General features: G+C 36.8%; 1 protein-coding gene across 1 annotated transcript in view; it reads left to right on the top strand.

The window, feature by feature from the left end:
* The window catches only part of Xpd (general transcription and DNA repair factor IIH helicase subunit Xpd), a 279,740-nt gene that overhangs the window by 190,463 nt on the left and 71,371 nt on the right, over window positions 1-17,906 (top strand). Inside the window, exons 16-18 of the mRNA XM_090376384.1 lie at window positions 6,159-6,260; window positions 9,952-10,015; window positions 15,055-15,176. Coding sequence (XP_090232510.1) covers window positions 6,159-6,260; window positions 9,952-10,015; window positions 15,055-15,176 — 288 coding nt within the window. The remainder of the gene's footprint in view (window positions 1-6,158; window positions 6,261-9,951; window positions 10,016-15,054; window positions 15,177-17,906) is intronic.

Genomic DNA, 17,906 nt, shown 5'->3' on the forward strand with positions numbered 1-17,906 from the left:
GTAATTTCCTTTTCTGAAATTAAAACCCATTCCTTTGCCTTTTACTTCTCCTACCTCTCTCGTCATCATCCACCGTAGAACGCCGTGATCACTTCCTGCTACTGGTTCCTCTACTGTCAAACCTGTTATGTCATCTGATTCATGGGTGATGATGAGGTCTAGGATATTCTTTTCTCTAGCGCTTTCCCTGACGTGTTGATACAAATAACAGTCATCTAGTTGATTTAAAAATTTTGTTCCCCATGTCGAGTTTCCTCCCCATTTACTCCAATCAATTATAGGCAAATTGAAATCGCCCATAATAAGACATTGACACTTACTTGCCCATTTCATTTGCATGTAGAGGCTTTTTTCATAATCTTCACAATCATCTGGTCTGTAGATTACTCCTACTCTCATTATACCTTTGTTTCCAACTATCTCACACCATACAGACTCTATACTAGCATGTGAAATGTCTGAATCTGGGAAAGCTATCGTCGCACTCGGGCTGCTTCTGATAAGAAGCATTACCCCACCACCCCTTCTATCTACCCTATCCCTCCTAAATACATCATACAAGCCGGACTTAAACTTATCATCCCCAGTTTCCGGGTGGCACCACGTCTCTGTAAGCCCTATTATGTCCGCGTTACTTGTTTTAACCAGCAGTTCGAATTCGCTCATTTTATTGACGACACTTCTAACGTTACTGTGTAAACAATTAAGATTTACAGTTCTTGTATATTTAACAACCCTAACACAACCCTTGAAGTTTTTTAGGCTCTCATCCCTGATATTAGCTACCTGCTCACGTGAAACGTTTCTGCCCCCAGAACATCTAGATAATACGTCCAGTTGGGGTAACAGATAAGAACTCTTAAGGTATGTGCAAGAGTTACTTTGAGATAAAGATATAACTTTTTGATATAAAGAGTTACTTTATATTATCAGATAAACGCGTGTCAGTATTACCCACATCCCCCCCCCCAGCTAGCAGTTTCCCTGAACCTTTAAGGTATCCTCAATAATACTGGCAAAAACCTTTGCACCACCTTTGTTTAAGTGTATCCCGTCTTTACAAAACAAATTCCTTCTACCTACAAGTGTGGGCCATGCTGATAGAAATTTCCCCCCTAAAGCCTTGCAGATTCCTTCAAGTCTTGAGTTAATCCACAAGGCTCTTAACAAATAATCGCTCCTATCGTGTCTGGGCAGAATTGCAGACACATAGACATTATGACCTAGCTCGCGACATTTCCTCAGCATGGTCCTGTATTTTTCCAACAAATCGTCAGATCGTGTACGTTTAATATCATTAGTCCCCACATGAATAATAATATTCTCTTTATCCCCTTTAAAATCTGACAATCTGTTGGTAACATCATCAATAGTTGCTCCCGGCAGACATACCCTGGTTCTACTCCACCTATCCTTATTACAAAAAATATTCCCCGTTTCCCTGACAATGGAGTCTCCTAATAAAATAAAGTCCTTTTTAACCAGAGTAGTTTGCACTTGGTTTTTCTGTTTTGAGGCTCGAATCTGGTGTGCATCACTTGGTCGATTGTTGGAGTCTTGAGTCCCTGACGAGCTCCCAGATGCATTATTCTCGAGGGCAAGCACCCGTTTTTTCAGGGACTGAAATTGTTCCATCAGGGCACCAAATTGTAATTTAAGATCAGTGCACTCCTTACATCGATCACAAAAAAAAGAATCCCCAGGTGAGGTAGGATTAGTTACCAGGTCAACCTTGGAAAACATGCCACAGGTTCCACAACGGATTAAATCATGACTCACCCGTAAATCGTCATCGGCTATTTCCGTGTGAGTCACGATACCCTGTGACGTGTTTAAGGCAGATCTCGTAACTACCATTATAAAGTTAAATAAATATCAATGAAAGTTAACTTTAAAAAATTATATCTATAATATTATTAAAATCAAACTGTTACAGGAAACCTATAACAAAATAATCCAACAATATCTAAATAAATCAAATATTTAAAAGCACTATCCAAAAGTAAACCACTTAACTGAGGAGCCCTGACTAAGTGCATCCGCTCACCTCGAATGCCAACACTGAACTGGAAGTCTGCTGTGGCTGAACATTTCTGGGAGAAACAACATCAAATTTCCCCGGAGGATGCTGTCATCACAGATCATGCACATGGGTTCTGGGACCATAAATGGCTCGAGAGTTTACGTATTGGGGCAGTTAGGAATACTATTAATAGGAATAGGGGTGTATGTTCACCCCCTCCTGTAAACCGTTGTTTTTGGGCGTAATGAACGGTTTCAGCTAGCGCGCTCCCGAGCCATTTCTGGTCCCGGTGCGCAAAGGGGAAAAAATTCCAACCATGGAGCCATGTGATGTGTGCCGTGGATCTGCTATTTAAGAATGTGCCGCACAGTAGACTTATGCTGTGAGGAAGGAGACTGCTACCTCCAAAAGCTACAGCAAATTTTATTGCTTTTAATTTCTAAGTTTTTTAGTGTATTTTATCAGTGTTAATTATATTTTATTTTATTGTAAATATTTTATATTTTATATTTATTTTATTGTAAATAAAGTGTTTTTAGTTACAGTTTTGAATTTATTTATCATCCGGCTGGTGTGAAGCTTAATCATCAACATGGTTTGTCCCAGCCTTGTAGGCCTATTTAGAGATATTCATTAAAATGATTAAGACCCATTTCCACAGCAGCAGCAGTATCTGGGTGATAATCTTTTATAAGTTTGGACAGTTTATTCCAGCAAGACAACACCTCTTTAAGGTTCTCAGATGGAATGTTTTTTCTTGTCCTCGTCCTTGTCCCTTAAAGTTTTCCTCTTCTTCAGTGCCTCTGCCTCTTCATTGTGAAGCTCTGCCAGCTCCTCAAATGATAACTCCTTCCTGTGGTCCTCCACCAATTCCTCCTCCACATCCTCCTCATCGATCTCTAGGCCCATGGAACTGTCCAGACACACAATTTCCTGCACAACAGGCTCTTACTCCAACTGTTGAAAGCCTTCGAAGTCCCTTGGAGCCACAGTGTCAGGCCACAATGGCCTCCAAGCCGAATTCAAGCACCTAATGGAAACCTCCTTCCCAACAACCACAATTAGGAAAACAGCATGCGCTATATTGAAGTGACTCTTCCAAAAGTCCTTCAGAGTTACATCACTGGAAGAAGTGACCTCAAAACAATACCTGAACAGTGCCTTAGTGTAGAGTTTTTAAAATTTGCAATCATCTGCTGGTCCGTAGGCTGGAGGAGAGGTGTTGTATTAGGTGGCAAGAAGGGAACATTAATTAAACTGAACTCATCTGGTAATTCTTCAGTCAAATTAGGTGGATGGGCTGGAGCATTATCCATGACCAAAAGAACCTTCATTGGAAGATCCTTCTCCCTAAGGTAGTCATGGACAGTGGGGCCAAACACCTCAGTCACCCAGTTGGAGAAAAGACTCCTGGTCACCCAATCATTGTGGTTGGAACGCCACAAAACTCCAAGGTGGTTTTCCTGATGTTTTTAAAAGCTCTGGGGTTCTCCAAATGGTACACGAGCAGTGGTTTGACCTTGCAGTCATCTGAAGCATTGGCACAAAAGAGCAACACAAGCCAGTCTTTCATTGGCTTATGGCCAGGCAAGGTGGTCTCCTCATTTGTGATATATATTCTGCGTGGCATTCTCTTCCAGAAAAGGCCAGTTTCGTCACAGTTAAACACATGCTGCAAAAAGAAAGACTCCATCCACAATCATTTTCGTAACTTTCTCACGATGTTGTCCAGCATCATCCCTACCTGCACTGGCAGGCTCACCATGCCTCACAACACTGTGTAATCCAGTCCTTTTCCTAAATCTGGTAAACCACCCCTTGGTGCCAAAAAACTCCTTCACAGAACCAGTGCTTGTACTAGGAGCCTTAGCACCAAGTTCCTCAAACAATTGTATGGCCTTTTCACAAATAATTGCCTCACTCACACTATCACCTGCCATTTGTTTTTCATTAATCCACACTAATAGAAGAGTTTCCATCTTTTCCATGATATTGCAACATGAACTGCTTAACCTAGAGATTCCCTTCACAACCTGCACACTTTTTATTTCTTCCTTGTTTTTTAAAATTGTACTGATTGTTGATTTAGCCATACCATATTCAGCACTTAATCTAGTATGATCTCCTACACTTTTTCCACTTTCTCACTTGGAAATTATTTCTTTCTTAATGTCTAAATTAATTAGCTTTCTCACTCTATTTTGCCGGCTCATGGCTAAAATTATATAGCAGAATAATTTTAAAAAATATTTTCACTGTTAAAGGGCAAATAAGCAGATAACTGTTCTAAACTAATAACTGAACCTTACAAATGATAACAAAGATAACTAATGCTCTAATCAAAGTAGGAAGGCCCTGACACATCACGCACGTGCTACATCGGCTGATAGTATTCCTCTGCGTTCATTGTAGCATCCTGATTTTATTGACAAAAATCATTCGTTGTAGCATACCTGACTGTACTTGTACTTTGGGCTTTTTTTTTTTTATTTTGTAAAAAAATAAACTTTTAGAAGGCTGAAGAACTCCCTGGAAAAAGGGGGGTCTGGGTCTACACATAACTAAATACAGTTTTTAAATTTTTTTTATTTTTATCTTTTTTTTTGTTTTTGCCTTCTTGCTGCCAGGTGTCTCTCCATGGCATGGAACTTCCCTACTGCTTGCGTGCTGTTTCATTTCTGATAAAAAAACAGTTTATAACCTCTACCAACTACTGCCTTGTTTCTGGATTGCCACCAAGATACAGCTGGTCTTTAAAAAGTATGCAACCCCCAAAGGAAAAAGTATAAGGGATTTAAGCCAGGTGACCAAAGTGGCCATATCATCTCTCTGTATCTGCCTTCCCTTGATAATTTTTGTTCAACAACTCATAACTTCTCTGCTGAAATGTTTATACCTACATTTCAGCAGAGAAGTTATGAATATTTATGCCTACATTGATCCTTATGTTGCAAGAAGTACGTGTTCTAAATACAGCAATATTAGGTACTTCACATCACATGTTTACTGAAAATTGGTGTTGAGAATTACATTCTGATACCTCTTCTTGCTTTCAAGAATGCGAATTCATTGTTTTATTAATACTATCATAGGTAAACTGAGGTTTATCTCTGAACAGAATATCAGGAACGATTTGTGGCTTGCAGCCATTGACAAAATTGTTCACAGTTGGCATGGTCTCCCAATAGAAGGTATTTGTATCATTTGGAGGTGATATAGATAAGATTAAATTAAATTTTCTGTTTATACTCTGGGACAACCAAACGGTCAGAGGAATTCACAAGCTAGACAGAATACAAGAAACAGCACCATATCCATCACTGTTCAAAATTCTCCTTAAATCGCTATCGGTACACTAGTACAACTCAATACTAGTTATCATGGAAATTCTGCAAACCCTTTTATGTAGTCTTCACTATACTGCAGCCAGAACTTTGTTAATATAAATTTTATTTATTTAAAACAGGTTAAAATAGTTCTTATAGTTTAAATAGCTGCTTATATTATAAAGGTAGGTTTCTTCATGCCATTCTTGCTCACATTCTATATTCACTTGTGAGAAGAAACCTCCCCCCCCCCCCCACAGATTTCTCTGTACATCTGAAACATGTTGCAATTATATGCAGCTTTTTGCAAGGAATTCTGAAAAGTGCACATAATTGTTGGTATCCAGAAATCCTACTATTTCCATTGCAGAAATTGTATAAACTGCAAATTAATATTTTTGCATTTTTCCAAATTATTCATATTGTGCATTGATCTAAAAAGCACTGCTAACTGTTAGCAGTGCTTTTTTAATTTAGTGTGTAGCACAGTACTCAGGCAGCTTGTGTGAAGTGCCTCCACAATATGAAATTGAGGCACTTAGTAGCAAGCTTAGTGTACTCAGAGCTATATACAAATTAAGGCTGTGCTCTGCCTATATAATAATGTTTAATAGCCTCAGAAATTAAATGCAAAGGCTTCATGCTATATGGCATGAGGCCTTTGCGTTTAATTTCTTGAACTTATAAAATTTTTATTTAAAAATTACAAGTTAAAATAGTTTTTAGTAGCCTCTTATATTAAAAAGGTATTTTTTTATAAGTACTGCATGTAAAGTTTTGCTTAATAAGTTTTTACCTATTTCTTCCAGACATTATCTCCCCTGGATATGTATCCCAAAATTCTGGACTTCAGGCCAGTGGTTCTTGCATCATTCACTATGACACTCTCAAGACCATGCCTCTGTCCTATGGTAATTATATTCTCTTTTGGTGTGCTGATTTAATGATAGATTTATGCTGATTATGATGTTTTCTTAATCTTTTAATTGATATTTATATTAAAAAGAAAGAACTTAAAGTCTGGCTATTTTTCATATATTTGTATTCAGTGAAGATTATTGCAAGTAGCAAAAATTGGTAGTGGTATGAAAAAACCACTGCTGTATATCATTGACAAAACCCCATGTGGAAGAATGGTTGCAGGATCAATGTGCAAAAATTCAAAAATGTTTGCACATTGATCTTGCAACCATCCTTCCACAATTTGAATTTATGCTCTCTCATGGGTGTGTAGTCTGAACAAGAGGAAGGATGCCATCAGCATTAATTCCATAAATTGCAAGGCTTCATGATGTGGAAGGTTTATAATGAACATACAATTAATGAAAAGCATCATATACACAGGTATAGAGACGGACTCCTGCAACCTATGATCATTCCCATATTGGTGCTGTGAGCAAAGAGGTTTTTTACTGCTCATCTCCATAGGCACAGCTGGACAACAGATTGTTGGAAGATAAGGGTATCATCCTTATGGATTGGTCTGCATTTCCCCAAATCTGAATCCCATCAGTCTTGTTTGGGACATCTCAGGAAGATATATTGTAGCTCATCTGGATTGTACAGTGCCACTTAATCAGCTCGAAGCAGTTTTTATAACAACTTAGTGACATCTTGATTTTATCGATGCATCACTAGACATGTCTAGTGATGTTTCACACGGTGTGAAACATGTCTAGATTTTTGAGGAAAATACTAGTCATTGCCTGTGCATATGCCATCTACAGCCAGGTGGGCAGGAGCAGCAGTGCGTAGCACACGCTTCTTGATTAGGCCGGGGTTCGAGCCCGTGACTGACCACCAAATACGGAGGATGCGGAAAGGTCAGAGATTGACCACCGCATATCCCTGGAGCAATATGGCCTTAGTTGCTAATGCTCTTAAAAACCAAACGACAACAACAACAATGCCATCTACAATGATGACAAAAACTGTTCCTACAAGCTTACAATACCTTTGCTTGACCAAAGTTTGGTCTTAGAATTCAATAGACTTAGTAAAGATTTCCTGAAAAAAAAAAAAAAAAAAAAAAAAAAAAAAAATGATGACGGCTACAGCTTCTTTAAATTATCCTGCAGTTACATGCATGGTTACACGCTTTCTTGGAAGACTTATAGAAATGCGTCTTTTACAGGTTTAAAGAAAGTTTACTTTTCTTTTATATTTCAGTCAAGTTTATGTTTAGGTTTTAAAATATGTGTAAATGTGATGCTTTTCAAATACAAACCCACCTAATTTACTTATATTTTCTTCAGAGCAGTACCAAGCACTGAATTTATCATGGTCACATGCTCAATATACACTGTGATTTTGTTTGTCTGTTGGACAGTAGCACTGTTTCCACTAGCAGTGTTTCCATGTTATCTATGATACCCTGTACCTATATATACTTATTTAGTTTTTCTAAAATAGTTGTTAATCTTAATTTGATCTTGAAAAAAAATTTTGGGCATATGCAGTTTATCCAAGGTTTGGTTTGTTATCAGTATTGTTTAATCCCTGTGGTGATATCAGACACACAAAAATAAATAGCCCTTTCTTACAGTAGAGAAAGGGCTATTTATTTTTGATTTAAAGTGTTGTTTATCATCTGTTGCCCTATAAATTATTTTTTATCCATTTCGTTTTTATAAATGTAAAAACGTTTGGGTATCACCGCATTGCATCAAATGCCAACAACAATCTAGGTGATGAAAACAAGAAATATTATTTTCAAGAAAAGAACAGAATAAAATTGATGATCCAAATTTTGGTCTTTGAACTGAAAAGACCAAATGAAGATTTCCTGTAATTTTCTGCAGCAAAACAGCAGATGTTGAAGCACATCTTGTAATTTGTTTTGTCTTGTTTTGTTTTGTCAGATATGCTACATGTTATTTGAATTTTTTAAATAAAAATTGATATTTTATTATGGTTTAGTTTCAGTGTTTATGTTTGTAAATATCATTAATTAATTATTTTGACCTTTGTATAAATCCATATATATATATATATTGTATGTTTGTGTGTGTATATATATACACACAGAAAGTTGCTAGAATAATATAAAACATGGGGACTGACAGTTAATTTTAATAAGACAGAGTACATGAATCATAGTGAGAAGGTTCTGGATTTAGATGGAATACAAGTGAAAACTGTACAGCAATTTAATTTAAATACCTGGGTGCAATTATTTAGACTGACGGATCATCTTCGCAGGAAATTGAGAGAAGACTGGGTGAAGGTAGAAAGGTCATAGGAATGCTTAATTCTGTGCTATGGAATAAAAATAATATTAACAAAACTAAACATCAAATATATATAATGCAATATTGCAAAGTGTTTAATTATATGGATGTGAGACTTGGACCTCAACTGAAAGACAAAAATATAAACTACTAGCCCTTGAGATGGATTTTTGGCAAGATCGGCAAGAAAGTCTAGGACTGAAAAAGTTAGAAATGAGGTGATAAGGAATACAATGAATTCCCAAAAAAATATCATTAATAAAATAGAAGAGTAAAGATTGGAATGGTTTGGCCATGTGAAGAAAATGGAGAACAACAGATTGCCCAGAGGAGCCATGGAATAGATGCCATGGAGAAGGAAAAAGAGAAGAAAACCAAGAAGGACATGGATAGAGAGTGTGAGAGCAGCCATGAATAGAAGAGAAATGGTGGACAAAGATTGGGAAGATAGAAGAAAATGTCAAAAAAGAATAAAGGAATGACTTTTCGATATTAGGTTGAGGAGAACCATTGTAATAATGGAATAAATCCTAAGAATAAGAAGAAATATATATGTAGTATGTTGACTGCTGCTCAGTATGCATACAGATGTTTATTGCGAAGTGTTAAAATACACAGGATTACAAATATACCTGTTTTTATATTAAACTTCATTCATAATGAAAGTATTTATTTTTAGAAGCACTTACAAAAGTATATCAGGTTGGTGATACAGTCTTTTCTTCCCCTCAGCTAATACTTTTGAGGCTTTCTGGATTTGTGAAATAAAATGCAAAAGGTAAAGAATAGACAATTAAATAGAATGGAAAAAAAAATTGTTTACTGGGCCCTGATCTTGTCAGGAACCACCACATGGTATCTAAGGGAGGCTAGAGAAAAACAAAGAAAATAGCATTTCAGTAATGTCTCAACCTGTCATAGTGCCTGTGGAACATCATATGAAGTGCTTATCCTCCAGGTGAAACTGAAGAACCAAAGAAAGCCTTGAAAGAACTTCACCCTTTTTTTTTTCTTAATAAATTATTTTAACTGCTGTGATACAACTGTTTCACCATTCTGATTAATTTTGCATCTGGCTATTCATAATTGCTGTTATTAGTAGTACATATTATTGCTTCTACGGTAAAGCATTGCATTTCATTTAGCTTTACTATTCCACATTTTATACTGATGTCATTTGGACGTGACTGCTTTATTCATGCTGATGTCCATCGTACTGGTTATTTTTTTAACTACTTCAGGCATATGCTGATATATATATATATTTTTTATTTTTATTATTTTTATTTATTTATTTATTTTATTTATTTATTTATTTATTTTTTATTATTATTTTCTTTTTATTTATTTATTTATTTATTTTTTTGTTTAGATTGTGAGCAAGGGTAATGATCAGGTAGCTATTTCTTCCAAATTTGAAACAAGAGATGATATTGGTAGGTTGACTCCCAGTTATTATTTATAATTCATTTACTTTTGATGATATTAATAATACTAGTTTAATGGTCCAAAAAGATATTTGAGGTACTTACAGGAGAATTACATTTGATAAATAGGGTTTACTGTGAATGATGCACAGGCTAGATGGATATAATCCAACTTTCAAAAATCTGGAATTCTTAAAACTTTGGCATTTTTTGAAAATAACACAAAAAAAAAAAAAAAAAAAATTAGTAATCTAGAAAATTGCGTTACAACTTCTGACTTTCATCAGATTCTGTTTTTTTTTTGGCTATTGAAACTATATCTGATCAGCAAAGTTGATCATCCTGTTGACAGTCAGAATTATGCTGTTAAAAGCTGTTAATGAAAGGCATATTAAGGATTTTTTACCAAATTGTTGAAGGAACTTTCAGAAGCATTTGCTAAAAAAAAAAAAGTTAATGATTTTATCTCCACCAATTTGTGCTCCTTAAGCTCTATGATTCTTTTCTTCACTCGATGTAAGGAGTGTACCAATCTCAAATTAGAACGTGGTGCATTATGAGAAGAATTTGAATCACTGAAGAACTGAGTAGTTCCCCTAGAAACAAATGTAACTTGGAGCTTGTCAGGGACTCGCATATCTCGTGACCTGTAAAGTGATGCATTCCTGATTCAGGTCCCAGGTAAGAACAGTCAAGTGCATGCAGCTCTGGTTGAAGGTGATCTATTTTTATTAGGAGACTGGTAATAAAACTGGTAATAATTTTTGTAATAAAGATAGGTGGACCAGAACTAGTGTGTGTTTGCTGGGAGCAATAATCGATGTTGAAAACAGATTGTCAGATTTTAAGGGGAATGAAGAGAGTATTATTATTCATGTGAGGACTAACGATATTTAAAGAACATGACTGACCATTTCTTGGATAAATATAGGACCATGTTGAAAATATGCCACGAGTTAGGTCAGAATGTGTATGTGTCTGCAATTCTGCCCAGACATGAAAGGAGAGATTATATGCTGTGAAAGCCTTGTGGATTAATTCAAGACTTGAAGGAATCTGCAAGACTCTTGGGGGGGGGGTGGAATTTTTATCATCATGGCCCACACTTGTAGATAGAAGGAATTTATTTTGTAGAGATGGTATTCATTTGAACAAAGGTGGCATAATAACTTTTGCCAGTATCATTGAGGATACCTTAAGGGTGTAAGGAGACTGCAAGTTAGGGAGGAGAAGGGTAATATACACTGGTGTTCAAAGAAAGTGCATCACCCCTTAAAATTGTAATTGTCGTCCAAATAACGTAAGTATATGGCAATATTTCTTACATATTGCATCAGATAAGATTAACACGCATAGGCAATGATGTAATATTGCATCAGCCTATATAAGCACTTTCACCTATATAAGCACTCTGCAAGAGTTGCAGTCATTCCTTGCTTGTGTTAGGATGGCGAGTTACATGCAGTTGGCACCACGAAGAAAGAGTGCTATTGTTGTTTTAGGTGAGAAAGGATGTTCTTCCCATTACATTGCTTATAGAGTGCCTTGTAATCAGTCGACAGTGAGTAGATTCTTTCCCAACTCAAGAATACTGGTTTTGCTCATAGGAAAAAAGGAACCGGATGCAAATGAGTCTCTATGCCAAAACAGGACCACGTTTTGAAGCGCTTGTGCCTTAAAAACTATAAAGCTTTTTCGTCTGAGCTGAAAAGAGAATGGGAAGAACATACAAGAGTGGTAGCAATTGCTGTAACAGTCAGAAGACAGTTCTTCAAAAATGGACTTGTAGCCCATTGTCCTAAGAAGAAGCCCCTCCTCACACAAAATATGAAAAAGGCCTGATTAATTTGGTGTAAGGAGCATGACAAATGGACCCCCGAGCAGTGGAAGTCAGTTATTCTCGGATGAGAAGAAATTTAACCTGCATGGCTCATGGGAGACAAACGATTTGCCGTAGACGTGAAGAATACCCTCCAGACTGTATGGTGTCTACAGTGAAATTCCCTACCAGCCAAATGATATTGGGGTGCATTTCGTATCGTGGAGTAGGTCACCTGCAGGTTATAAAAAGCTCTGTAAATGCCAATGGATTCCTGGCTATATTGGAAGGCAAATTGCTGTCAACCATTAGAGACGATTTCAACCTACCAAGTAACTGCATCTTTCAGGATGACTCTGCTCCTTGTCATTGGGTGAAAAGTGTAAGTAGGCACTTCTGTAGTGTTTTTTTTTTTTTATGAAAACCCCAAACACGAGAGATATTAGAACCTATAGTACTTAGTACTGTGCTTGGGTTGGAGGTTGAGAAGACGAAAGAAGATATTTGTTGACATTAGACTTGAACTTCTGTAGACTGTAATTTTCGGGAAATACGTATGAAGGTATTGCATCTGTCTTTACTGAAGAAATATCCTTCATGATGAGAAGAGGCTGTGCAAGTGAGGCTGAATCATATGAAATTAGTGATTGATTTCGAAATTACAGATGACTATGTATTAGAAAAACTTTCTAGCATAAGCAAGTAAGGCTTCTGCAGTTGATGGCATATACCCAATAATTTTGAGGGAGGCTGCCAGGGAGTGTATTGAACCAATGAAGTTAATTATGAGGGCATCTTTGGACTGGGAGAGATTTCTTTAGATTGGAGAAGTGTCAGCATATAACCAAATACATAAAGGTGGTTCTAAGTGCAAAGTTGGTAACTAACAGACCAGTCAGTCTGACTTCAGTGAGAGGGAAAAATCTTAGAGGCAATGATTGAGTGCAATCCAGGGACATTTATATATATATGGAATTCTGAATAATACACAGCATGGCTTTGTTAAGGGAAAATCATGGTTAATTAACTTAGCAGGCTATTTTCACACAGTAACTCATGAACTGGATTTAGGGAACAATTTCAACATATTTTATTTGGATTTTAGTAAGGCATTTGACTCAGTCCCTCATGAAAGGTTTTTGTATAAGCTGGAACACATTGGGATTACTGGAAAATTTCTAAGATGGATTTCTGTGTAGTTGCAAGACAGAAGGCAGAGGGTTGTGATTCATGGATATTCTTCAGATTGGTGTAACGTTAGGAGAGGGGTCCCTCAAGGATTGGTTCATGGACCACTGTTGTTTCTCATTTTCATAAATGACGTTGACAAAGGGATAGAAGGCATGATGTCAAAATTTGCAGATGACATAAAGATGGCAGAGTCATTAATGATTAGTATCAAGCAATGCTCCTTCAGAATGACTAAGGCGCCTCCGTAGCCAGGTGGGAAGGAGCAGCAGTGCGTAGCACACGCTTCTTGATTAGACCGGGGTTCGAGCCCGTCACCACCAAATACGGAGGATGCGGAAAGGTCATTCAGGGAATGACCACCGCATATCCCGGAGCAATATGGCCTTAGTTGCTAATGCTCCTAAAAACCAAATAACAACAACAACAACAGAATGACTTGAACAGACTTCAAAGATGGTCAGAGGAATGGCAGCTGTGTTTTAATGCAACAAAATGCAAGGTCTTAACTTAGGGAATAGCAACCCACAAATATATTATACATGTGGTGGGTTTGAATTAAAAGCAGTAGAGGAAGAGAACGATCTAGCAGTTATAATATGGGCATATATGAAGTTTTCTGAGCAGTGTAAACAGGCAGCCAGGAAAGCTCATGGTGTCCTATCAATTTATCAAGTGTTATTCTGTAGAAATAGGGAGGTCATAGTCCCACTGTATAAGGCAGTTGTATGACCACATTTGGAATACTGTGTTCAAGTATGGAGACCTCACTTGAAAAAAATTAAGCTTCTTGAAACAGTCCAATGGTGAGATTGGCAGATGGATGACTACTGTATGAGGAAAGATTGCAAATATGTGGGCTACAGAGCTTGACTTGACAACTAGGCACCTCGGGGGTGACCTGATTGAGGTTTATAAAGCTCTGATAGGGGTAAGTAAACTGAGAATTACAGGAGAAGAGGTTTAGACTAGATTGTAGGAAGTTTTCTTTTAGCCAGCAAGTCACTGATTGCTAGACCAGGTTGTCTTCAAAGGTAGTTGAGGCTAACAGTTTGAATAAATTCAAAGGTCAGCTGGATAGTTACCGATCCAGCTGACCTGTGAGGAGGGAAGCAAATAATTTCTGTTTTCTTATGTCCTGTTCTTGGTGCATTATAGCCTTAGTAGCTAATGCCCCAATAAAATCAAAACAAACAATCTGTTTTCTTATCTACTCATTTTTTTCCCCCTAGCCAGTGCAGCAAAAGTCTGTCACTTCTTGCACTATATGGCTATTGCTATTACTCTCCCTTCTTTCCCGGATATTGTGATCATTGAGATTAGTTGGGAATGTGACCAATTCATTGTTGTGAATGTGACCAATTCATTGGTCACATTCACAACTAAGGTAATAATCATAATATTATAGTATAATTAATGGTTATCTCTTAATGCAAATAATCCATGATATAAATCACTCTTTGCTAAAACTTGGCTTGGTTGCACTACAGATAAACAGAATTTCTCATGAAAGAAGTGCTGTGCTATTTAATATAGGCCGCTTCTTAGACTGCTGTTTCACTATTTTTTTTTTTTTTTTTTTCTTGCCATCGTTCTGGTGAGAGACTGCATCTTGTTGCAGCACATGACAACTCAGCAGTGACAGTTTAACTTCTAAACTCTTTAAGATAAAGCTATGACAAACTGAAGTTTGCTTCATATATAGGTACTGTTGTCTTAATCAGTAACTTAGAAAACATTGTTCTAAATTTTCTGCTTGTTCAATACATATTTTTTTAACCTTCTCACCTTGCAGGTGTCTGGTTTTTCAGGTGCTGTAATAAATGCTTAAAAATAATACATAAAATTTTCATTGTATTCATTTTAATAAATACTTAAAAATTATACATCAAATTTCTTTTCTGTTATACATAGGATTAGGACAATTGCAATCTAAAATTGTTAAAAAAATAAAGTTAACATTTTATTTTGTTTGGATAAAACAAGTAATGAATGTGATTCTTTTAGGTGTTATACATTAAAAAAACTATTTTCTTTCTAGCTGTAATTCGTAATTATGGTAACCTGTTAGTAGAAATGTCTACCATTGTGCCAGATGGAATTGTATGTTTTTTCACTAGTTACTTTTATATGGAAGCAGTAGTTGCATCCTGGTATGAGCAGGTAATTATTTCAGTTCATTATTTTAGGATTTGATTTGTAGGAATCAAGAATTTAAATAATATGTGCAATAACTAAAAAAATTAAAAAGTTATATAAGTTATAAAAAGATGTCATGTCCTAATGCATATTTGCCTATGAGCTGGACTCTGTTTATATTTTTAGCACCTAATGAGATCATTAGAGAGCTGCTAATTTAGTTCATTGCTATTAATGAATAGTGTAGTGCATTGACTTGTTCATTTCGTGTTCTTCATTTTCTTAAAGAATCATTTTGAAACAAAATTAAAGGGGGAAAAAAGATAAATTATGAAAAACCTGAAATTTTAAATATCAAGATGGATATTCTCTCTCTCTCTCTCTCTGTCTCTCTCTCACACACACACACACACACACACACACACACACACACACACACACACACACACACACACACACACACACACACACACACACACACACACACACTCAATGGATGCTGCTCTTTGTGGACTAATGTTATTAGTGGAGTCCCCCAGAGTTCGGTGTTGGGTCCACTGTTATTTTGTATATTTATCAATGATATTGATGATGGTATATCAGGCTTAATGTCCAAGTTTCCAGACAAAATGAAGGTCGGCAGGGTTGTTAATGACACTAATGACGGTATGCTGCTGCAACAGGATCTATAAAAGTTGAGTAGATGGGCTGAGAGATGGCAACTGAAGTTTAACATTGACAAATGTAAAGTACTGCATATGGGAAGCAGTAACCCCAGAGTAACGTATCAACTGTGTGGTACTACACTGACAGTGGTAAAGAGTGAAAAGGACCTGTGGGATAATTGTGCAGGCAGATATGAAGTTTTCTGACTAGTGCAGATGGTCTGCAAGGGTAGCTCATGGTGTCTTGTCAATGATATACAGGAATTTTTCTAGCAGGGATAAGGAGGTGATTATCCCCTTGTATAAGGCAATGGTCAGGCCACACCTTGAGTACTGTATACAGGTCTGGAGGCCTCATTTTAAGAAGGATGTAGAGCTGTTGGAACAAGTACAGAGAAAGGCAACAAGATTAGTGAATGGGACAAAGGGTTGCTCTTACGAAGAAAGGCCTAAGTTTTGCAAATTACAGTGTCTGGAGACTAGGCACCGGCGACATGATCTTATTGAGGTGTATAAAGCCTCGAATGGTTTGAGCATGCTCAATGCTGATGGGATTCTTGCTCTTGCTCAGAATAATCACCTGAGAGGGCATAAATTCAAATTGAGGAAAGACAGTTGTAGGATAGATGTGCAGACATTTCCCTTTAGCCAGTGGGTGGTTGACTGCTGGAACAGACTTTCATATGTTGTGGAGGTTTATAGCTTAAATAAATTTAAGGCTGAACTGAACAAGCATTTGGAGTGACCAGATGGGTGAAATGGGAAGTTTTTTTTTTTTTTTTTTTTTGGTTGATGTTGTATAAGCTTGCTTTCTTGCATCATATGCCTCAACTAATGCTAATGCTAAAAACATTTCCTCAACAATGCACACTACTCAGACTCCCTCTGAGTAGTGTGCATACACTAGTGCGGACGTTTGCCTTTAGCCAGTGGGTGGTTGACTGTTGGAACAAACTTCCATCTGTCATTGTAGAAGTTGATAGCTTCCACAGATTCAAGGCAGAAATAGACAAAGATTCATGTGCAGTGAGTGGATGGGTGAAATGAGAAGGGGATCGTGGTTTTTTTTTTTTTTTTTTGGCTTATTTTATATAAGCTTGTTTTCTTGCATAATTTGCCCTTGCTAATGCTAATATGTGAAGAAATATAGGTGTGGACTAAGTTTTCTATCCACAGAATAAAAGCTCAGCTGCTATGGTGCCAGGCATTAATAAGTATATTGTTTTATATTGCTTGCTATGCAATTACTACCTTTTTTTATCAGAGAACTAAAGTACAGGAACTCCTGACTTACATAATACTCTACTTAGTTTTTGCTGGCCGGTGCAAACATAAAAAAAAATCTTTGAAAACATATTTTGCATCCTGTAAAAATAAATGGAGGTATCATGAAAATATCATAATATGAACCCAATAACCCATTTTTTTTTTTTTTTTTTTTTGTAATTCCTAGTTCATTTCACAAATATATGTGGTCTTAATTCTAATCTCAATGATGTCCATTTACACTTGCAGAAACCCCATGTACTTTTTTCTGACAGAATCTCAGTTATCGGTTGATTTACTACTGCTCATCTCAGTTGCCCAAACTATTCGCTGTATGATTCCTTTCACCTCGAAGATTGTACTTGCACATATGTCCATTCCAATATTCCCTGTTGGAGACTTGGTAATTTGGAATCTCCTCATTTCGATCTTCTCTGGCTTAAAATCTTTCTACCTCATTCTGTCAAATTCATCAGTTGTCTCTACCGTTCTCCAAATTCCACTAATGGAATTGGGAGAACAGTAGAGATGGTAGAGAACGGTAGGAACTTGGAGTTCTTTGACTTCCTCTCTTTGCAACTTGACTTTCTTCAGTCCAACTTTCCTAACAGTGAGGTAATTTTCCTTGGTGATTTTAATGCTCAAAACTCCAGCTGGCTTCCATTTTCTAGTCACACCGACCCAGCTGGTCGAGATGCTGGGGCTTTTGCAATTACTAATGACCTTGCACAGATTGTTCATTTACCTACTGGAATACCGGACAATCCTAACCATACAGCCAACACGCTTGATCTTTTTCTCACAAACAACCCTTCTAAGTACA

This window comes from Mastigoproctus giganteus, chromosome 6, assembly GCF_048544385.1.
Source record: "Mastigoproctus giganteus isolate SK-2022 chromosome 6, ASM4854438v1, whole genome shotgun sequence".
In the NCBI taxonomy this organism is placed as follows: Eukaryota; Metazoa; Arthropoda; class Arachnida; order Uropygi; family Thelyphonidae; genus Mastigoproctus; species Mastigoproctus giganteus.